Source organism: Coregonus clupeaformis, chromosome 40, assembly GCF_020615455.1.
Source record: "Coregonus clupeaformis isolate EN_2021a chromosome 40, ASM2061545v1, whole genome shotgun sequence".
Taxonomy (NCBI): Eukaryota; Metazoa; Chordata; class Actinopteri; order Salmoniformes; family Salmonidae; genus Coregonus; species Coregonus clupeaformis.
Genome location: NC_059231.1, coordinates 2,232,262 through 2,256,625, shown reverse-complemented (window position 1 = coordinate 2,256,625; position 24,364 = coordinate 2,232,262). Strand labels below are relative to the sequence as shown.

Genomic DNA, 24,364 nt, shown 5'->3' with positions numbered 1-24,364 from the left:
GAGCAGCCTGAGCACAAAATACACAATTCATATTTGCTCCTCGGTCCTGCTTGGGATGCAGGTTAATGGGATTAAAAGTGATTCTGAGGACAGAGCGTGTATTCTCTTTGTGACATGTCATAAGATTTTGAGCTTTTGTCCCGTGCCCTGCGCAGAATAAACATTGGCGTTGCTTACCACATTTCAGCAAACAATAGCCATTCTGATGTCAGCCTCGTTTAAACCAACTGAAAAGTCTTCAAGCCTAATTTCCCCCCAAATGTGTCAGGAGGAAATGTGGCCTATATTCTGTTTTCACACTCTGAGCTAGCTAAATTGACAGCCATTCAAGAGGCATGGAATGGATGTTCCATTAATATTCTGGCTGCTACCTTCAATAAAGCTGTCAGCACAATGATACAGAAACCTTAAAGAAGGACTTCATTCTGTTGGTCATAGGGTTTAGCTTAGGCTACATCTTCTTGTGTTGGGAGGTAATTGTAGTGACCAACACAGTAGATGAGGAAAGAATGGCCTACATTTCTTATTTTCAGAGTGCTATAGTTAAGCAATAAGGCCTGAGGAGGTGTGGTATATGGCCAATATATCACAGCTAAGGGCTGTTCTAAAGCATGACGCAACGCAGAGTGCCTGGACACAGCCCTTAGCCGTGGTATATTGGCCATAAATCACAAACCCCTGAGGTGCCTTATTGCTATTATAAACTGGTTACCAACGTAATTAGAGCTGTAAAAATACATGTTTTGTCATACCCGTGGTATACCACGGCTGTCAGCCAATCAGCATTCAGGGCTTCAACCACCCAGTTTATAGCTGATAATAACACATGTACAACCTAATAAGCTAATGTAGGCTTAGGCCAGGCACAAAGAATTAAGCAACTATCGAACTGAATTAAATGTTTGTTTGTTTTTTGCATCAACTGGTGCGACTAGTTCTACAATAAGCTCATAATCATACACTATATATACACAAATATATGTGGACAAGTTGTAGAAACATCTCAAGGATGATCAAATGGAAACAGGATGCACCTGAGCTCAATTTCGAGTCTCATAGCAAAGGGTCTGAATACAAAATTTTTTGCAAACATTTCTAAAAACATGTTGTCGCTTTGTCATAATGGGGTATTGTGTGTAGATTGATAAGGAAAAATTATAATTTAATCAATTTTAGAATAAGGCTGTAATGTAACAACATGTGGAAGGGGTCTGAATACTTTCCGAATGCACTGTATATACAAAACTATGTGGACACCCCTTCAAATTAGTATATTCGGTTATTTCAGCCACACCCGTTGCTGACAGGTGTATAAAATCAAGCACACCGCCATGCAATCTCCATAGACAAACATTGGCAGTAGAATGGCCTTAATGAAGAGCTCAGTGACTTTCAACGTGGCAACGTCATAGGATGCCACCTTTCCAACAAGTCAGTTTGTCAAATTTCTGCCCTGCTAGAGCTGCCCCGGTCAACTGTAAAAAAAAAAGTGGAAAAGTCTAGGAGCAACAACGGCTCAGCCGCGAAGTGGTAGGCCACACAAGCTCACAGAATGGAACCGCTGAGTGCTGAAGCTCGTAGCGCGTAAGAATTGTCTGTCCTCAGTTGCAACACTCAATACCGAGTTCCAAACTGCCTCTGGAAGCAACGTCAGCACAAGAACTGTTCGTCGGGAGATTCATGAAATGGGTTTCCATGGCCGAGCAGCCGCACACAAGCCTAAGATCACCATGCGCAATGCCAAGTGTCGGCTGGAGTTGTGTAAAGCTCGCCGCCATTGGACTCTGGAGTAGTGGAAACGCGTTCAATGGAATGATGATTCACGCTTCACAATCTGGCAGTCCGATGGATGAATCTGGGTTTGGCAGATGCCAGGAGAATGCTATCTGCCCCAATTCATAGTGCCAACTGTAAAGTTTGGAGGAGGAGGAATAATGGTCTAGGGCTGTTTTTCATGGTGCGGGCTAGGCCCCTTAGTTCCAGTGAAGGGACATTTGGTGATTTGAACCAGCAACCCTTTCGGTTACTGGGCCAACCTCTTAACCGCTAGGCTACCTGCTGGGTGTGCCCAACCTCACTAATGCTCTTGTGGCTGAATCGAAGTAAGTCCCCGCAGCAATGTTCCAACATCTAGTGGAATGCTTTCCAGGCATGAGCAGCACTTTTCCCTTCTCTGCTCTGTCTTCAGATGATTCCTCTGACCCAGCTTCAGCACAGTCTCCTGGGACAAGCCCACAGGAAAAATCTCCTCTCAGCCAGATCATGACTGACAGCCAGCCCCCAGCCAACCAATCCCCAGCCAGCCAACCCCCAGCCAGCCAACCCCCAGCCAACCCCCAGCCAGCACCCAGCCAGCACCCAGCCAGCCCCCAGCCAGCCAACCCCCAGCAAGCAGAGCAGTGGGAGAGACAAGGCCTGATGCCCAACCCTGTTTCTGGGGAGGAAATCAGCTGGTCAGAAAGGCATGGCTTCTCATGCTGTTGATTCAGATAAGAGGCAGGCCTCCCCCTGGAATAGAAGTAGGGTGAAATCGGTGGACAACACGAGCTTCTCTCTGCATTGCTTTGTCAATTTGCAGACAGTCATGAGATGGTAGTCAGAGATTGTTCTGCCATTGAAATCCACTACGGGTCAAAAGTTTTAGAACACCTACTCATTCAAGGGTTTTTCTTTATTTTTACTATTTTCTACATTGTAGAATAATAGTGAAGACATCAAAACTATTAGATAACACATATGGAACCATGTAGTAACCAAAAATGTGTTAAAAAAATCAAAATATATTTTATATTTGAGATTCTTCAAAGTAGCCACCCTTTGCCTTGATGACAGCTTTGCACACTCTCTCAACCAGCTTCATGAGGTAGTCACCTGGAATGCATTTCAATTAACAGTTCATTTGTGGAATTTCTTTCCTTCTTAATGTGTTTGAGCCAATCAGTTGTGTTGTGACAAGGTAGGGGTGGTATACAGAAGATAGCCCTATTTGGTAAAATACCAAGTCCAGCTCAAATAAGCAAAGAGAAACGACAGTCCATCATTACTTTAGGACATGAAGGTCAGTCAATCCGGAAAATTACAAGAACTTTGAATGTTTATTCAAGTGTAGTCGCAAAAACCATCAAGCGCTATGATGAAACTGGCTCTCATGAGGAATGCCACAGGAAGGAAGACCCAGAGTTACCTCTGCTGTAGAGGATAAGTTCATTATTTACCAGCCTCAGAAATTGCGTTCAAGTAACAGACACATCTCAACATCAACTGTTCAGAGAAGACCGCGTGAATCAGGCCTTCATGGTCGACTTGCTGCAAAGAAACCACTGCTAAAGGACACCAATAAGAAGAAGAGACTTGCTTGGGCCAAGAAACACGAGCAATGGACATTAGACCGGTGGAAATCTGTCCTTTGGTCTGATGAGTCCAAATTTGAGATTTTTCGTTCCAACCACCGTGGCTTTGTGAGACGCAGAGTAGGTGAGCGGATGATCTCTGCATGTGTGGTTCCCACCGTGAAGCATGGAGGAGGTGGTGTGATGGTGTGGGGTTGCTTTGCTGGTGACACTGTTGGTGATTTATTTAGAATTCAAGGCACACTTAACCAGCATGGCTACCACAGCATTCTGCAGCGATACGCCATCCCATCTGGTTTGCAGTTAGAAGGACTATCATTTTTTTTCAACAGGACAATGACCCAACACACCTTCAAGCTGCGTAAGGGCTATTTGACCAAGAAGGTGAGTGCTGCATCAGATGACCTGGCCTCCACAATCCCCCGACCTCAACCCAATTGAGATGGTTTGGGATGAGTTGGACCGCAGAGTGAAGGAAAAGTAGCCAACAAGTGCTCAGCATATGTGGGACCTACAGTGAGGGAAAAAAGTATTTGATCCCCTGCTGATTTTGTATGTTTGTCCACTGACAAAGACATGATCAGTCTATAATTTTAATGGTAGGTTTATTTGAACAGTGAGTGACAGAATAACAACAAAAAATTGCAGACAAACGCATGTAAAAAATGTTTTAAATTGATTTGCATTTTAATGAGGGAAATAAGTATTTGACCCCTCTGCAAAACATGACTTAGTACTTGGTGGCAAAACCCACAGAGGTCAGACGTTTCTTGTAGTTGGCCACCAGGTTTGCACACATCTCAGGAGGGATTTTGTTCAACTCCTCTTTGCAGATCTTCTCCAAGTCATTAAGGTTTCGAGGCTGACGTTTGGCAACTCGAACCTTCAGCTCCCTCCACAGAATTTCTATGGGATTAAGGTCTGGAGACTGGCTAGGCCACTCCAGGACCTTAATGTGCTTCTTCTTGAGCCACTCCTTTGTTGCCTTGGCCGTGTGTTTTGGGTCATTGTCATGCTGGAATATCCATCCACGACCCATTTTCAATGGGAAGGAGGTTTTCACCCAAGATTTGCCGGTACATGGCCCCGTCCATCGTCCCTTTGATGCGGTGAAGTTGTCCTGTCCCCTTAGCAGAAAAACACCCCCAAAGCATTATGTTTCCACCTCCATGTTTGACGGTGGGGATAGTGTTCTTGGGGTCATAGGCAGCATTCCTCCTCCTCTAAACACGGCGAGTTGAGTTGATGCCAAAGAGCTCAATTTTGGTCTCATCTGACCACAACACTTTCACCCAGTTCTCCTCTAAATCATTCAGATGTTCATTGGCAAACTTCAGACGGGCCTGTATATGTGCTTTCTTGAGCAGGGGGACCTTGCGGGCGCTGCAGGATTTCAGTACTTCACAGCGTAGTGTGTTACCAATTGTTTTCTTGGTGACTATGGTCCCAGCTGCCTTGAGATTATTGACATGATCCTCCCGTGTAGTTCTGGGCTGATTCCTCACCGTTCTCATGATCATTGCAACTCCACGAGGTGAGATCTTGCATGGAGCCCCAGGCCAAGGGAGATTGACAGTTATTTTGTGTTTCTTCCATTTGCGAATAATCGCACCAACTGTTGTCACCTTCTCACCAAGCTTCTTGGCGATGGTCTTGTAGCCCATTCCAGCCTTGTGTAGGTCTACAATCTTGTCCCTGACATCCTTGGAGAGCTCTTTGGTCCTGGCCATGGTGGAGAGTTTGGAATCTGATTGATTGATTGCTTCTGTGGACAGGTGTCTTTTATACAGGTAACAAACTGAGATTAGGAGCACTCCCTTTAAGAGTGTACTCCTAATCTCAGCTCGTTACCTGTATAAAAGACACCTGGGAGCCAGAAATCTTTCTGATTGAGAGGGGGTCAAATACTTATTTCCCTCAATTAAATGCAAATCAATTTATAACATTTTTGATATGCGTTTTTCTGGATTTTGTTGTTGTTATTCTGTTTCTCACTGTTCAAATAAACCTACCATTAAAATTATAGACTGATAATTTCTTTGTCAGTGGGCAAACGTACAAAATCAGCAGGGGATCAAATACTTATTTCCCTCATTGTACTTCAAGACTGTTGGAAAAGCATTTCAGGTGAAGCTGGTTGAGAGAATGCCAAGAGTGTGCAAACCTGTCATCAAGGCAAAGGGTGGCTATTTTGAAGAATCTAAAATATATTTTGATTTGCTTAACACTTCTATGGTTACTACATGATTCCGTATGTGTTATTTCATAGTTTTGATGTCTTCACTATTATTCTACAATGTAGAAAATAGTAAAAATAAAGAAAAACCCTGGAATTTCAGCGGCATGGACTGGGAGACTAGTCAAGATCGAGGCAAAGATGAACGGAACAAAGTACAGAGAGATCCTTGATGAAAAGCTGCTCCAGAAGGTTTACCTTCCAACAGGACAATGACCCTAAGCACACAGCCAAGACAACGCAGGAGAGGCTTCGGGACAAGAGACCTGAAAAACGCTCCCCATCCAACCTGACAGAGCTTGAGAGGATCTGCAGAGAAGAATGGGAGAAACTCCACAAATACAGATGTGCCAAGATTGTAGCGTCATACTCAAGAAGACTCAAGGCTGTAAATCGCTGCCAAAGGCGCTTCAACAAAGTACTGAGCAAAGGGTCTGAATACTTATGTAAATGTAATATTTTCGTTTTTAATTTTCTATAAATTAGCAAAGATTTCTTAAAACCTGTTTTTGCTTTGTCAGTATGGGGTGGTGTGTGTAGATTGATGAGGGGAAAAAACAATTTAATCGATTTTAGAATAAGGCTGTAACGTAACAAAATGTGGATGTCACGATCGTTGCACGATGAAGAGGATCAAGGCGCAGCGTGATAAGCGTACAGTCTTTATTTGTGTACACACACGAACCAAAACAATAAACCAAACGATACGTGAAGTCCTAGGTTATACACAAAACCCTACGGAACAAGATCCCACAAAATAACAGTGCCAAACAGGCTGCCTAAGTATGGTCCCCAATCAGAGACAACAAGCTACAGCTGCCTCTGATTGGGAACCACCCTGGCCAACATAGATATACACGAACTAGAACACAAACCTAGAAAACTAAACAATAGAAAATCCACGCCCTGGCTCAACATTTAATAGTCCCCAGAGCCAGGGCGTGACAGTGGAAAAAGTCAAGGGGTCTAAATACTTTCCGAAGGCCCTGTACATGTGTGAAATAGGACAAATATAAACACAGACCAAATTAATAATTATTATCATGATTTATATTATCAATATGAATTGTGGGCTAGGCTAAATCACAGTGGAAAACACTGTCAAAGCCAATGGTGTCAGGAACAGTGTCAGGAACAGACAACACTCAAGTTACTCTCTTTAGACAACAGGCTATTCAACAGAACAGTGACATCATCACATGACTGAGGCATTTGTATATTTTCTAGCCAACCTCTTCCCATCCCCCTTCCAACAGATCCTCTGTCTTTCTCTTAACAGTGCAGCTAGTCCTACAAGGTTTATCCTCTAGTATCATCAGGGATTGTGGTTCAAGCACATCAAAATCCTGATTATGATTAGGAATCATTAGCCTATTTCAATTGAACCGCAGCAGAAAATCAATTCACCTTAGAAATGAACAAATTAACATAAATTATAGGACCCAGAAGTGATGACATTGAGCCTAATGTCATTCAAATGAGTTCAAGTGTCATCAAAAAACAACAACTGAATACTCTCTCATTAGAAGAGCAACGGTGAATTAACAATTCAGACAATACTGGCTGAATTGAAGCGTGTACAGTGAGGGAAAAAAGTATTTGATCCCCTGCTGATTTTGTACGTTTGACCACTGACAAAGAAATGATCAGTCTATAATTTGAATGGTAGGTTTATTTGAACAGTGAGAGACAGAATAACAACAACAAAATCCAGAAAAACACATGTCAAAAATGTTATAAATTGATTTGCATTTTAATGAGGGAGATAAGTATTTGACCCCCTCTCAATCAGAAATATTTCTGGCTCCCAGGTGTCTTTTATACAGGTAATGAGCTGAGATTAGGAGCACACTCTTAAAGGGAGTGCTCCTAATCTCAGCTTGTTACCTGTATAAAAGACACCTGTCCACAGAAGCAATCAATCAATGAGATTCCAAACTCTCCACCATGGCCAAGACCAAAGAGCTCTCCAAGGATGTCAGGGACAAGATTGTAGACCTACACAAGGCTGGAATGGGCTACAAGACCATCGCCAAGCAGCTTGGTGAGAAGGTGACAACAGTTGGTGCGATTATTCACAAATGGAAAAAACACAAAAGAACTGTCAATCTCCCTCCGCCTGGGGCTCCATGCAAGATCTCACCTCGTGGAGTTGCAATGATCATGAGAACGGTGAGGAATCAGCCAAGAACTACACGGGAGGATCTTGTCAATGATCACAAGGCAGCTGGGACCATAGTCACCAAGAAAACAATTGGTAACACACTACGCCGTGAAGGACTGAAATCCTGCAGCGCCCACGAGGTCCCCCTGCTCAAGAAAGCACATATACATGCCAGTCTGAAGTTTGCCAATGAACATCTGAATGATTCAGAGGAGAACTGGGTGAAAGTGTTGTGGTCAGATGAGAGACCAAAATGGAGCTCTTTGGCATCAACTCAACTCGCCGTGTTTGGAGGAGGAGGAATGCTGCCTATGACCTCAAGAACACCATCCCCACCGTCAAACATGGAGGTGGAAACATTATGCTTTGGGGGGTGTTTTTCTGCTAAGGGGACAGGACAACTTCACTGCATCAAAGGGACGATGGACGGGGCCATGTACCGTCAATTCTTGGGTGAGAACCTCCTTTCCTCAGCCAGGTCATTGAAAATGGGTCGTGGATGGGTATTCCAGCATGACAATGACCCAAAACACACGGCCAAGGCAACAAAGGAGTGGCTCAAGAAGAAGCACATTAAGGTCCTGGAGTGGCCTAGCCAGTCTCCAGACCTTAATCCCATAGAAAATCTGTGGAGGGAGCTGAAGGTTCGAGTTGCCAAACTTCAGGCTCAAAACCTTAATGACTTGGAGAAGATCTGCAAAGAGGAGTGGGACAAAATCCCTCCTGAGATGTGCGCAAACCTGGTGGCCAACTATAAGAAACATCTGACCTCTGTGATTGCCAACAAGGGTTTTGCCACCAAGTGCTAAGTCATGTTTTGCAGAGGGGTCAAATACTTATTTCCCTCATTAAAATGCAAATCAATGTATAATATTCTTGACATGCGTTTTTCTGGATTTTGTTGTTGTTATCCTGTCTCTCACTGTTCAAATAAACCTACCATTAAAATGATAGACTGATCATTTCTTTGTCAGTGGGCAAACGTACAAAATCAGCAGGGGATCAAATACTTTTTTCCCTCACTGTATGTGTGGGTTGAGCCAGAGAGGATGTTCATCCTGTTTGCTAAGGGCATTAATGTAGCCTAGCTAGCACACCACAATATTTCAGAATAAACAACAACAAAAGTTAAAGGTGTAATATGCAGAAATCGCTGTGCCATTTCCTGATTGTTAAAATTCTAATAGTTAGCCTAATTTCAGTTTATGTGACAAAACAAGCAATTGATAGTGTAGAGAATCATCGTACCATCTAATCCACTGTGAAATATATTTTAATTAAACCAAAACTCTTTATTATTTCAGCTGTTTGAAGCTGGTGTACAAAACCGAAAGTAAAAGACGCTAAAGCGAATCTTAAGAACAGGAAGCATAGAAATAGTGCACATAGAACAGATCTACAGCTTCTTAGACTTGCCTTCAATGAGACTGACAGATCTACAACACACATTTCTATGTGAATTTGGTCGGTTCGCCCAAAAAAAGTTACATATTGCAGCTTTAAGCAAATTATATATTTTTTGGGGGAGCGAGAGTAGTACAATCAATATACTGCCCCCGGTGGTAAAACCTTGTTCACCTACACTTCAAACTAAATTCAGTTGCATGCAAGTCTCTTTTGTGGAGGAACCTGTACGTTCTGAGTAGACTTCCCCCTCAGGTTCTATCACCAGCCTTGTGACGTGACGACTCCAGTCTCAGAGGACCCAGTAAGTAGGCTATCACATGAGTTGCATGGTAGGTATGCAAGAATCAAGCAGCTCAATGCATGCACTGTTCTGGAATGAGCTTGGGCAACAGTGTGACTCTTTCTAAGATTAATGGCTGGGCAACTAGTCAGGTCCTAAATTCCCTGCCACCAGTGGAGGCAGCTGAGGGGAGGATGGCTCATAATAATGGCTGGAACGGAGTCAGTGGAATGGTATCAAACACATCAAAGACATGGTTTCCATGTGGTTGATGCCACTCCATTGACTCCGTTCTAGCCATAATTATGAGCGTCCTCCCCTCAGCAGCCTCCACTGCCTGCCACCCATAGCAATAAGAAAAAGTGACTTGCAACACTATCTCCGTCTCCATTAACAGCTTGAGGTGAAAAGTCAACACATTTTAAACCCTTCAAAAAAGCACCAAAACCTAAAGAGGCATTTTGGAAAAATAGGTCCTTTGTAGCAATTCCTGTTGATGGTTGTCTGAGCTCCAGCCTTGACCGATAGGGACCAGGCCCTTTGGCCTGGCACACCGTGATAAATGGCCAGTGGAGGTAAGGAGATGATTGAAAATAAGAATAATCCAGTGGGCAGCATTGTGCTGCGGTGGCAGTGTGAGCTTCTCTGTGGATTAACATGGCCCGGCAGCAGACAGCCAGGCCCAGCAGCAGACAGCCAGGCCCAGCAGCAGACAGCCAGGCCCGGCAGCAGACAGCCAGGCCCAGCAGCAGACAGCCAGGCCCAGCAGCAGACAGCCAGGCCCGGCAGCAGACAGCCAGGCCCGGCAGCAGACAGCCAGGCCCGGCAGCAGACAGCCAGGCCCGGCAGCAGACAGCCAGGCCCAGCAGCAGACAGACAGCCAGGCCCAGCAGCAGACAGCCAGGCCCAGCAGCAGACAGCCAGGCCCAGCAGCAGACAGCCAGGCCCAGCAGCAGACAGACAGCCAGGCCCAGCAGCAGACAGCCAGGCCCAGCAGCATGTGAGAGGGAGAATGCATCAGCAGTAATCCCACTGGGGAGTAGTAGTGTAGGATGTCCACAGTTGCTTATAATAAACAGTCCAGTACATTTCCTTACAGTAAACACTTTAGAATGTCATTATCTGGTCAGGCTCCTACATATCAGTCTCCTGGCACATAAAGCAGAGAAGAAGAATGGTGCATGACATTCCTTACCTTTAACGAATCGAAGCAGGCAATAACTCTTCCATTTTCAACCTGGCAGCTCGTTGGTGGGTGTGCAAATTTGCATTCCTCATCACTCCGTGAGCAAGTTCCTCTCTGAAACTGCCGACACACTTCCAACGTCAGCCATTTCGTGTCCCTTATTGAAGATATATTGAGAGCCATGTCAAGAGGTTCCAATCAAACGCTGCCAGTCCAATGTATCGGTTGAGTTGACAACTTTTGTGTCCGTCTGATTATTGTTTGAAAAGTTCTCAAATCATATGAAGCAACCAGACTGGCCTCACTGCATCAGCCGGGAGGAAGGCTAATCGATCAACGAGCAATCACTCATCAATCAGTTTGCACCAATGGGAGACCTCTGGAGGGGTTGAGGGGTTTGCTCTGTTGTGACACACCCGTGTGCCTATCCTCCTCCACTGACAAGGACACTCTCATTAATAGTATGTCGAGGCAACGGAGCTCCTTGAAAGAATATTAATGAAGACTTGCCTGGTATTGACTTTGCCAACTTCACCCAATTTGTGCTTTGGCAGTTCTCCCCTCCAGTAAATCTTTCCTCTTTGATTCCTTAGCCACTGGAGTCGTTCAGAAATGAATTGGAGGCTGCTGAAGATTTGCAGCTGAAGTATCCCCTGTCACTGCTCAGGCCTGGCCTAAAAGGGAGTGTTGTTGGCTTCCCATGCACATTTGGACCAGAAAGCAGGTTGAAGTTGGAGACGTTGTCTGAAAGGCACTTTCTGTTGGTGATCTGGAAGATAGGAAAGAGTTTGGTTATTTATGTTTAAAATATTGTTAGTGCTCTTATTATACTATAGTTATTAATATAGGCTTATTTTCATGTTATGCTGTTCGAGTTGCTAAGGGCTCTTTTTATTTGATGAAACTGAGGCAATCGCAACACTACAGTTGTGAAAGCAGGTTTGGGTACAGCATAGATTCCCCTACCGCTACAGTGGTGAAAGCAAGGTGGGGTACAGCATAGCAGTGTTTCCTCTGGAAAAATGTGTAGCAGTGGGGGAAAAAGGTCGCAGAGGGGTCTTGAAGGGGGGGTGGCACTCTTAGAATTTGTATGTGGAAGGACTCTGAAGCTTGGTTCTGGTGAGCTTTTAAAAGGGCATTCTACTCCAAAATGAATGAAAATAAAAGTATGCTGATACCATCTAAAATATAATTTCCACCTGCAGAAATGAGCTAAATTAACACATTGGTAAAATGATTTGTAAAAACTACTATAACATATTGGGCCATGTACTGTCTATAGCCTATGCATGGTCCATATTATCAGGTACGCTATTAGCAATAAACATTATCACCTGCAGCAAAGCACAAATAAATAGGGATGGTGCCAGGTTTCCTCAAATGTCCTTGAGTTGCCCAGCCAGAGCCCGGACTTGAACCCGATCTAACATCTCTGAATGTCCTTGAGTGGCCCAGCCAGAGCCCGGACTTGAACCCAATCGAACATCTCTGGAGAGACCTGAAAATAGCTGTGCAGCGACGTTCCCCATCCAACCTGACAGAGCTTGAAAGGATCTGCAGAGAATAATGTGATAAACTCCACAAATACAGGTGTGCCAAGCTTGTAGCGTCAAACCCAAGCAGACTCGAGGCTGTAATCGCTGCCAAAGGTGCTTCAACAAAGTACTAAGTAAAGGGTCTGAATACTTATGTAAATGTGATATTTCGGTTTTGTATTTATTTATACATTTGCAAACATTTCTAAAAACCTGTTTTTGCTTTGTCATTATGGGGTATTGTGTGTAGATTGATGAGGGAAAAAAACTATTTAATCAATTTTAGAATAAGGCTGTAATGTAACAAAATGTGGAAAAAGTCAACGGGTCTGAATACTTTCCGAACGCACTGTACTTTACATCTGGTTTTAGTTGTTTAAGTTTACACTGAAAGCGTTTTTTCCATCTTGAATATGGATTTGGAAAAAAACACAACAGTTTTACAATTTGAATCCGCCTAAGGGTTTCTATGGCAGAAAAATCCCTGACTCTGATATGTGCATGCGTTCTCTGTGATAAATCGACAGCCCAGCCACCAGCCTCACACACAGCAGCCATCATCTAACCAGAGTGACATATTTCACTGATTCATTCTTCTGACCTTGAATCTGTGTTCAGCCTTCAATTTATGACATTTTAATTCCGTACACTCTATCTCCAGGCAGATTTTCTATTCAGACAGACAAATCAAAGAAGACAATTTTATAAATATGCTTGGCGGGGAACCACAGCAGGTGGGGATACCCCAGGGGGAGGTGCCCAAACAGAGTAAAGGTCCCTGGGACTGAGGCTAATACTCACAGGCAACAATATCAATTTTGTTGACATCCTGGAAGGGTGGGACAGAATAAAATGTTTGCCTCAATGTTAGCATGATGCGGTGTGGCGTTCAGCAACTGAAGGCAGACAGAGAGGTCAACCTAGGCCTAAACCAATATGTAGGCCTACAGTAAAGGGCATGTTTTGCCATTCATTTCTACATTGTCAATGTCCTACGCCTGCATTTCTATTTCAACTACAGTGGGGAGAACAAGTATTTGATACACTGCCGATTTTGCAGGTTTTCCTACTTACAAAGCATGTAGAGGTCTGTAATTTTTTATCATAGGTACACTTCAACTTTGAGAGACGGAATCTAAAACAAAAATCCAGAATATCACATTGTATGATTTGTAAGTAATTAATTTGCATTTTATTGCATGACATAAGTATTTGATAACCTACCAACCAGTAAGAATTCCGGCTCTCACAGACCTGTTAGTTTTTCTTTAAGAAGCCCTCCTGTTCTCCACGCATTACCTGTATTAACTGCACCTGTTTGAACTCGTTACCTGTATAAAAGACACCTGTCCACACACTCAATCAAACAGACTCCAACCTCTCCACAATGGCCAAGACCAGAGAGCTGTGTAAGGACATCAGGGAAAATTGTAGACCTGCACAAGGCTGGGATGGGCTACAGGACAATAGGCAAACAGCTTGGTGAGAAGGCAACAACTGTTGGCGCAATTATTAGAAAATGGAAGAAGTTCAAGATGACGGTCAATCACCCTCGGTCTGGGGCTCCGGCGAGGGTTCACGTCAATGATCATGAGGAAGGTGAGGGATCAGCCCAGAACTACACGGCAGGACCTGGTCAATGACCTGAAGAGAGCTGGGACCACAGTCTCAAAGAAAACCATTAGTAACACACTACGCCGTCATGGATTAAAATGCAGCGCATGCAAGGTCCCCCTGCTCAAGCCAGCGCATGTCCAGGCCCGTCTGAAGTTTGCCAATGACCATCTGGATGATCCAGAGGAGGAATGGGACAAGGTCATGTGGTCTGATGAGACAAAAATAGAGCTTTTTGGTCTAAACTCCACTCGCCGTGTTTGGAGGAAGAAGAAGGATGAGTACAACCCCAAGAACACCATCCCAACCGTGAAGCATGGAGGTGGAAACATCATTCTTTGGGGATGCTTTTCTGCAAAGGGGACAGGACGACTGCACCGTATTGAGGGGAGGATGGATGGGGCCATGTATCGCGAGATCTTGGCCAACAACCTCCTTCCCTCAGTAAGAGCATTGAAGATGGGTCGTGGCTGGGTCTTCCAGCATGACAACGACCCGAAACACACAGCCAGGGCAACTAAGGAGTGGCTCCGTAAGAAGCATCTCAAGGTCCTGGAGTGGCCTAGCCAGTCTCCAGACCTGAACCCAATAGAAAATATTTGGAGGGAGCTGAAAGTCCGTATTGCCCAGCGACAGCCCCGAAACCTGAAGTATCTGGAGAAGGTCTGTATGGAGGAGTGGGCCAAAATCCCTGCTGCAGTGTGTGCAAACCTGGTGAAGACCTACAGGAAACACATGATCTCTGTAATTGCAAACAAAGGTTTCTGTACCAAATATTAAGTTCTGCTTTTCTGATGTATCAAATACTTATGTCATGCAATAAAATGCAAATTAATTACTTAAAAATCATACAATGTGATTTTCTGGATTTTTGTGTACCTATGACAAAAATTACAGACCTCTACATGCTTTGTAAGTAGGAAAACCTGCAAAATCGGCAGTGTATCAAATACTTGTTCTCCCCACTGTATTTTGTTGGCCAGAGCATAGGCTACTGAATGCCTTTTATTATGCTACATCATGAACGAAAAGTTGAAGGTAAATAAATTGATACCTTGGCTACTTTTCCAGTTAACTATTAAAGTGGCAACAACAATCTCCTTCACATTCTAACTGATGTCGCTGGGGGGAAAAAGCAGGATACCAAGTCACAGGAAAAAAAGATTATTGAATTCAACATCCTATTCTTCATAGACAGAAATGTATGTAATTGGGGTAATTGTGATATCTGTTTCTTTCTCAAGCAACTTTAAATAGCTTGTAAGGAATAACTGAAGGTATGCTTGCACAACACTCGTGAGAGATATTATTCTATTGTAAACAGTAAGCCTTCAGTATTTTCTGTACTGTAGATAAAGTGAGCATGGTTTTGGGGTTATTAACAAAACATATCAGGGCAACGGATATACAGAAATGCAACAGTATCACTGAATAGTTTGACCTTTATTTTTGTGTGGGAGGCTCTGCACTGCAACACTTGTAAATTAAGTTGCAAGGTTGTCAGTGAGAGAGAGAGAGAGAGAGGCTCTCATTTAGTTCCTGGCTCATACTGCTTTGCTGTAGTCCTGGTTCTGATTTTTGTTGATACTTATCCCCTAAAAAGGCAGCTGGATGCCCTAAAGGCAGCTGGATGCCCTAAAGGCAGCTGGATGCCCTAAAGGCAGATGGATTGTCACGTTCGTTGAATGACGGGTCAGACCAAGGCGCAGCGTGATATGCGTACATGTTTATTTTAACTATATAAACACACGACAAAACAACAAAGGAAACGAAACGTGAAGTCCAAGGTAGCACACACAACATACCTTAACCGGAACAAGATCCCACTACCCACTAGTGCCAATAGGCTGCCTAAGTATGATCCCCTTTCAGAGACAACGAGCGACAGCTGCCTCTGATTAGGAACCACACCGGCCAACATAGAACTACACATTTTAGAATACAAACATAGAAAACGCACAACAAAGAATATACACACCCTGACTCAACATTTAAGCGTCCCCTGAGTCAGGGCGTGACAATACCCCCCCCCCCCCAAAGGTGCAGACTCCGACCGCACAACATAAACATAACAGGGTAGGGGCCGGGTGGGCATTCCGCCTCGGAGGCGGATCCGGCTCGGGGCGTGACGATCTCTCACTCTGGCTCCGGAGTGGAGCAGCTGACTGGTGCCGGACCAGGCACCGGTGGAATGGGCACGGGCCGTGCCGGACTGGAGACGCGCACCACTGCCTTGGTGCGAGGAGCAGGAACAGGCCGGGCCGGGCTGGCGACGCGCACCACTGACTTGGTGCGAGGAGCAGGAACAGGCCGGGCCGGGCTGGCGACGCGCACCACTGCCTTGGTGCGAGGAGCAGGAACAGGTCCGGCCGGGCTGGGGACGCGCACCACTGGCTTGGTGCGAGGAGCAGGAACAGGCCGGGCCGGACTGTGGAGGCGGACTGGAGGTCTAGAGCGGAGAGCTGGCACAACCCGTCCTGGCTGGCTGCCCACTTTCGCACTACACGTGCGGGGTGCTGGCACAGGGCGCACTAGCGATACAGTACGTAGAACTGGCACAGGATATGCGGGACCGAGGAGGCGTACTGGAGACCAGGAGCGTTGAGCCGGCACACCCCGTCGTGGCTGGATGCCCATCTTTGCACGGCTCATGCGTGGTGCAAGCACAGGACGTACAGGACTGTGCCAGCGCACTGGCGACACAGTACGTAGCTCCGCATAACACGGAGCCTGCCCAGTCATACGCTTCCTCGCGTGAGTACGGGGAGTTGGCTCTGCTCTGACACTAGGCTCCGCCAACCACCCCGTGTGCCCGCCAATTTTTTTTTCTTGGGGCTGCTTCTCGGGCTTCCTCCTCGACCGGCCTCCTCCGTGTTGCCGTTGCTCCTCTCCTGCCTGGGCATTTACCTTAGCCCATGGTCCTCTCCCCGCAAATATCTCTTCCCATGACCACAAACTTCTACTACTCTCTCCGCCTGGGCACGCTGCTTAGTCCTCGTTTGGTGGGATCTTCTGTCACGTTCGTTGAATGACGGGTCAGAACAAGGCGCAGCGTGATATGCGTACATGTTTATTTTAACTATATAAACACACGACAAAACAACAAAGGAAACGAAACGTGAAGTCAAAGGTAGCACACACAACATACCTTAACCGGAACAAGATCCCACTACCCACTAGTGCCAATAGGCTGCCTAAGTATGATCCCCAATCAGAGACAACGAGCGACAGCTGCCTCTGATTGGGAACCACACCGGCCAACATAGAACTAAACATTTTAGAATACAAACATAGAAAACACACAACAAAGAATATACACACCCTGACTCAACATTTAAGCGTCGCCTGAGTCAGGGCGTGACATGGATGCCCTAAAGTCAGCTCGATGCCCTAAAGTCAGCTGGATGTCCTAAAGTCAGCTGGGTGTCCTAAAGTCAGCTGGGTGTCCTAAAGTCAGCTGGATGCCGTAAAGTCAGCTGGATGTCCTAAAGTCAGCTGGGTGCCGTAAAGTCAGCTGGATGCCGTAAAGTCAGCTGGATGTCCTAAAGTCAACTGGGTGCCGTAAAGTCAGCTGGATGTCCTAAAGTCAGCTGGATGTCCTAAAGTCAGCTGGATGTCCTAAAGTCAGCTGGGTGTCCTAAAGTCAGCTGGATGCCGTAAAGTCAGCTGGGTGCCGTAAAGTCATCTGGGTGCCGTAAAGTCAGCTGGATGTCCTAAAGTCAGCTGGATGTCCTAAAGTCAGCTGGGTGCCGTAAAGTCAGCTGGATGCCGTAAAGTCATCTGGGTGCCATAAAGTCAGCTGTATGTCCTAAAGTCAGCTGGATGCCATAAGGTCCTCTGTAGCTCAGCTGGTAGAGCACGGCGCTTGTAACGCCAAGGTAGTGGGTTCGATCCCCGGGACCACCCATACACAAAAATGTATACACGCATGACTGTAAGTCGCTTTGGATAAAAGCGTCTGCTAAATGGCATATTATTATTATTATTATTATTATTAAGTCATCTGGGTGCCGTAAAGTCAGCTGGATGTCCTAAAGTCAGCTGGAAGCCGTAAAGTCAGCTGGGTGCGGCAAAGTCAGCTGGGTGCCGTAAAGTCAGCTGGATGTCCTAAAGTCAGCTGGATGTCCTAAAGTCAGCTGGGTGTCCTAAAGTCAGCTGGGTGTCCTAAAGTCAGCTGGGTGCCGTAAAGTCAGCTGGATGTCCTAAAGTCAGCTGGATGTCCTAAAGTCAGCTGGGTGTCCTAAAGTCAGCTGGATGCCGTAAAGTCAGCTGGGTGCCGTAAAGTCAGCTGGATGTCCTAAAGTCATCTGGGTGCCGTAAAGTCATCTGGATGTCCTAAAGTCAGCTGGATGTCCTAAAGTCAGCTGGGTGTCCTAAAGTCAGCTGGGTGTCCTAAAGTCAGCTGGGTGCCGTAAAGTCAGCTGGATGTCCTAAAGTCAGCTGGATGTCCTAAAGTCAGCTGGGTGTCCTAAAGTCAGCTGGATGCCGTAAAGTCAGCTGGGTGCCGTAAAGTCAGCTGGGTAACGTAAAGTCATCTGGGTGCCGTAAAGTCAGCTGGATGTCCTAAAGTCAGCTGGATGTCCTAAAGTCAGCTGGGTGTCCTAAAGTCAGCTGGATGCCGTAAAGTCAGCTGGGTGCCGTAAAGTCAGCTGGGTAACGTAAAGTCATCTGGGTGCCGTAAAGTCATCTGGATGTCCTAAAGTCAGCTGGATGTCCTAAAGTCAGCTGGATGTCCTAAAGTCAGCTGGATGTCCTAAAGTCAGCTGGATGTCCTAAAGTCAGATGGGTGCCGTAAAGTCAGCTGGATGCCGTAAAGTCAGCTGGGTGCCGTAAAGTCATCTGGATGTCCTAAAGTCAGCTGGGTGTCCTAAAGTCAGCTGGATGCCGTAAAATCAGCTGGGTGCCGTAAAGTCAGCTGGATGTCCTAAAGTCAGCTGGATGCCGTAAAGTCAGCTGGGTGCCGTAAAGTCAGCTGGGTGCCGTAAAGTCAGCTGGGTGCCGTAAAGTCATCTGGGTGCCGTAAAGTCAGCTGGATGCCGTAAAGTCATCTGGGTGCCGTAAAGTCAGCTGGATGTCCTAAAGTCAGCTGGATGCCGTAAAGTCAGCTGGGTGCCGTAAAGTCATCTGGGTGCCGTAAAGTCAGCTGGGTGCCGTAAAGTCATCTGGGTGCCGTAAAGTCAGCTGGGTGTTCTAAAGTCATCTGGGTGCCGTAAAGGCAGATGTAAAATGCAAATTAAGGGACAGCCTTAAATAATCCTATGGACCAGAGAATGACACTTAGACACTTAAAAATGGCTTACTTTCCTATAGACTGAAAGACTGATCTCATGAAATGATTGATTCCAGTTTGACAACATGTGAGAGGTCTTGGCAAATGTCTCATTACATTTGTTAATGGAGTCAAATTATCCGCTGTGTACACAAATGAAACTAGGTCTAGGCCTGTCTATGGATTGATGGGATAGTTTGGTCAGTGTGAACTCTGACATTCTGTTTTGTCTGTTTGGGATGAACAACTGGCTCTAGGGCCTAACAGATACAGAGGTTACTATTGTAAACCATCCAGCTTTCAGCAAGGGACAATGCAGGCAGCAATTTACTGAGTCAGCAAGAGTATGGACTTCATATTCTAATAGTCTTAACTACCAACTGAACTGGCGTGACCTGAATTATCTTCATGTTACTAAGGCTCCAATCACACTGCTGTATGAGACAATCAGCAGTACTTATCTACAGTAACCAGGGAGACCAAACTAATACAACATTAAATAAGCACTTCCTATAGTGTGTGCTGTAATTTTCTTGGCTTGAGGGGGAAAAAAGCATGTCTAGCTTCCGAAACAGTTTGAAATAACACAAGCTAGAAGCACTGGTTTTGAGTGAAAATAAAAAAGGTGTCATTCAAGCAGTCCTGTCAAATAATGGAATTGAAAGTTGCAACATTAATAACTTACAACACAAAAAGATCATAGCCTAGCTTCAATAATTACCCTATAGTAGAGGAGAAAACTAGTGATGGGGAAGTAAGTCTCCCGAGTGGCGCAGTGGTCTAAGGCACTGCATCGCAGTGCTAGCTGTGCCACTAGAGATCCTGGTTCGAATCCAGGCTCTGTCGTGGGCCGGCCGCGAACGGGAGACCCATGGGGCGGTGCACAATTGGCCCAGGGTAGGGGAGGGAATGGCCGGCAGGGATGTAGCTCAATTGGTAGAGCATGGCGTTTGCAACGCCAGGGTTGTGGGTTCGATTCCCACGGGGGGCCAGTATGAAAAAATAATAATGTATGCACTCACTAACTGTAAGTCGCTCTGGATAAGAGCGTCTGCTAAATGACTAAAAATGAAGTAATTGATTCAGCAACATATCACACAATTATTTTGGACGATATTATATCGATACTTCGTATTTTTGGCTAGGCAGCGTTAGCTAGTGCTAGTCGTCTGTAACTGTGCCAAAACTCAGGTATTTTTAAACCTATAGCTTGTTCTCCATCTTAAGTGAGCCAACATGTTTTCAGCACTTTTATTTCCATGACTCATCAAAACTAATTTTCTCATGCTCTCACTTGTCTCTCTGCAGCAGACATACATAGCGCAATGCGTTTGGAACAGCAAATTGCAATAAAATGGCAGTATCGAATCGTAAGAATCGCAATACATACTGTCTAGAATCGTAAGAATCGCAATACGTATTGTATTGGCACATAAGTATCGTGATAATATCGTATCGTGAGGTCCCAGCCCTAGAAAAAACTGTACACAAGCCCAACCTACAACTTTGTATTGGGAATGTAGAGTAGGTAGACCTTCCATGTCCCTATTCGCGACAGTCCCTCTCCAGTTACTTTCCTTGGTGTATTTTGTCTGCGTTTGCTTTGATGACGGGTTAACACCTGTTGCCTCAGAGAATAAATCATGCTTATGAGATGTGTTGGCCCTCGGTTCTCCACAGCCCTGTACATCACACTCCTACAAACCTTGTACAAACACACGCATTTCAAGTTAGTCAGACACAGGACAGACAGACTGGGTAAGTGGTGAAACGCCACAGGAAGTTGCAGAGCAGGCAGGCATAAAGGGAGCACCTTGTTCTTTCCTGGCAGGATGGGAGAGGTCAATTCCCCACATTGACCAGCTAAATTTGCACATTTGAGAGGAAAAGCCAACCAACAGCCAATAAAAGCAGCAGTAACTTATAATAATAATAATATGCCATTTAGCAGACGCTTTTATCCAAAGCGACTTACAGTCATGTGCGCATACATTTTTACGTATGGGTGGTCCCGGGGATCGAACCCACTACCCTGGCGTTACAAGCGCCATGCTCTACCAATTGAGCTACAGAGGACCAAGAGAAGCGTGATGATCAGCGGAGCAGATTCTAACCACCTCTACGAGTGAAGTCCCCTATCTCTCCCTCTCACCGCATGGTGTGCAGCATAATGCAGCAAATTCCTTTATGAACTAGTCAGGAAACAGGAGCAGCCAGGGAAACAATCCTCTCACCTCATGCAGTGTTGGAGCTCCTCAGTCTTTCTAACCTCCACCACAGAGTCTGGGTTAGCAGACCGACTTCTCCTTAGTACTTTCTGTCTAAATATAATCACCATGTGAATAGTTGTCATTCCCCTCTCTGTATTGTGTGCTCAGGCCAATGCCTAGACAGGGATTTTCTTTCCACGACAGTGCAGGAAAAGACTGTCTGTTTAACTCTCTGGCTAAAACCATTCCAGCCACCCCTTTTCCTGCCTGCCCGCCCTCCTCCAGGAAGACCCTCCCTGCTGGCTCTGGCCAATAGCAAATCAGAAACAGATTTGCTGTGCACAAACTGGCTGCAAGGCTCAGACTGACAGCCAGGCTAGCTGCAGACACTGATCTGATGCCAAACCTGTATGCTCTGTTGATAAGCATTACTACCAATGGAGGCTGCTGAGGGGAGGACGGCTCATAATAATGTCTGGAACGGAGCGAATGGAATGGCATCATATGCATGGAAACCATGTGTTTGACGTATTTGATACCATTCCACCAATTCTGATCCAGCCATTTCCAGGAGCCAGTCCTCCCCAATTAAGGTGGCACCAACCTCCTGTGATTATCTCAGATGATCTAGACCAAAGTCTTAACATAATTCCTCCTTTGATTTGGAAGCATTATTGTTCACTGTTACATAAACAATTAATATAATAATATAAAACTAAACAAAATATTGGATGTGTAATTAAGAACATCTCTAACATAACAGCACTTTCTCCACTAGCTTATTCTATACTTTCTCATAAGGTGGAAAACCAAAAAATGTTTGCACTGACAAAAGGTTTTTAACATAAACTTTTCTCTCTATTTAATCTGCTCAATCACAATGATGAAAGTCGTTCCCCCCACTTTGAAGCCGAAAACCAAGTGACATCATCAAAGTAACTTGTAATGTGAGCTTACAGCTAGCAATAAAGAAGAATAAACACCAACAATAAACGATAAGTATCGGTTGCTGAAGTCTTGGGAGCTGACGTTACTGTATTCATCATGAACTAGCAAGCAAAATAGACTACGGGCTATGTAGCAAAGTCAGTGAACGAGCTACCACCACCCGTCACAGCTAGCTACTGTAGCTGGAACTTTGATAGCTAGCAAGCGCTAACATGACAAGCAGAATATGCTAGCTTCGGTACTCCAATTTAACTAGTCTCTTAGGGATAACACTTTATTACTAGGCACTCACTTTTACTAACCTGCAATACATGACACAACACATCTGGGTACATAGCGATCTAGCTAGCTAGCAAGACAACATGTCTGACAAGGTGAAGCTAGCATTTCTACCTGCTTACCTCATCATCACGTCAAGTGAAGAGGACAAGGTGCTGTTCAATGGTCCACTTAATTGTTGTCGTATTACCTAGCTATAGACACTTTCAGATGAAAACAACTGGGTGCTTGATTTCTCTTCGTTACTTTGTAGCACAGATTTGACACAAGCAACAAGCATTTGACAGCTCGCTCTACGACTGCCAGTTTGATTTATTTGAAGGGTATCATTCTAGCACTCTATGCCACTGTGCATACAAAAATCTAGAAGATTCGTTGGAAATATAAATATTTTTGAAATGTTAACAGATAAGGCACGTTATTGTTTGTCTTTCAAATAACCGTTTTTTGACTAAACAAAAGTATTCGTGAAATGGAAATCTACTATCTCCCCACAGCAGCCATAATGGTACATTCCAAGCGAATGTCAGGAGGCTCCAGAAGGGCAAGGGTTTGCTTGTTACCAAGGGAACAGCAATGGAACCGAGAGGAAAATTACAGGGATTTTTAGTTTTTAGTTTATTACAGGTTTTTATTACAAGGATTTCTGGGGAAAAAATCAAGCCAGCATCCTTTTTTTCTGGGAAGAAATGCTTTAATTTTTTGTTATTCCTCTGTTAATCATAGTATTCACCACTAGATATTGAACATAAAAAAATGGCCTATGGAATGTTTTTAAAGCTCTCCCAAAACGGATTTATTCAGTATGAAATTCATTTAAAAAATCCATGCCACATGAAGAGAGCATTTCAATCTGATTAAATCTGAATTTAAATGTTTAGTTGAAATCGTATCCTATGCCTTCTGATGCTCTTTTTCACCCACCGCCTGTGGGAATGAACAGCAAGCATCCTCCTGACCCTGCATTACACTCAAGGTCACCACAAGGTCACCGCAGAATGAGCAGAGCAGAAAGCTGTGGACAAGATAAAGGCTGCACCTTGTTGATTGATGGGATGTTGTGTACATGCCTCTAGGCTTATGGTAGCCAAAAAGGTGGATTATCCACATTTACAGTAGCACATCATAATTATCCATCTAAATGATTTATACAAACATACACATATTATGTGACATTATAATTTACTTTCATAACTATAATCATTTATCCTTATATCATCACTCTCACAAGATTGTGAGATTCCAATGTTCTTCCATCAAATTCATGATAGTTCTAAACATAAATTCTGTTTTGTCTCCGGACACATAACTGCAGTACGTAGACCTGTAGTAAAAGGATCAGCAATGTTAAACGTTCCATCTATACCGTTTTGCAATCAGGACAGATTAGAAGCAAACAAAGAGCTAGGCCTGAAACCTAAATGTGTTCAGAGAGGATGTGTTGTAGACTAGCAATCAGGCAAATTAAGTAATGAAATCATCTGCTACAATGGCTATAGGAAAGTGTTCAGTATTTATTGTGAACTTGTTAACCTTGGAGAAGTGGTCAATGAAATCTATCAGCCCTGAACTTTACCCATGACATCATGTTTAGGCCATGTGTGGCCACTCTGCTATTCATGCCTGCAAGACACACACCAGAAGCTGTACCTAATGTATCAATCGTAACATTGGTCTTGGGTACATCACACACTAATGATGTACCCGGTTAGCAAATCTTTGCATTTATGGAAATCTCTACAAGGTAGAAAAACTGTGACATTTCTCCAAGGACAATATATCTGAGGAAGATTGTGAGGATTTAGTGGGACTCTGGCTCGTTAAAACATTTACACACAGATGGTCCATTTCTAGTCAGGAAGTCACAGGACATTCTTGTAAATTAT

The 24,364-nt window shown here is 44.7% G+C and overlaps 1 protein-coding gene across 9 annotated transcripts in view; it reads right to left on the bottom strand.

The window, feature by feature from the left end:
• The window catches only part of LOC121555081 (muscleblind-like protein 2a), a 66,848-nt gene extending 44,078 nt beyond the window's left edge, over positions 1 to 22,770 (bottom strand). For 7 of the 9 annotated variants that reach the window (XM_045212045.1, XM_045212046.1, XM_041868880.2 and 4 more), the window contains exons 1-2: positions 22,601 to 22,770; positions 10,633 to 11,392 (exon numbers count right to left, since the gene is read on the bottom strand). In XM_045212045.1, the coding sequence (XP_045067980.1) occupies positions 10,633 to 10,806 (174 nt within the window). In that variant the 5' untranslated portion in view covers positions 10,807 to 11,392; positions 22,601 to 22,770. Of the gene's footprint in view, positions 1 to 10,632; positions 11,393 to 21,275; positions 21,468 to 22,600 lie in introns of those variants that run through there. The other 2 variants (XM_045212044.1, XM_045212043.1) reach the window with 2 other exon arrangements.
• Positions 22,771 to 24,364: the final 1,594 nt, after the last annotated feature.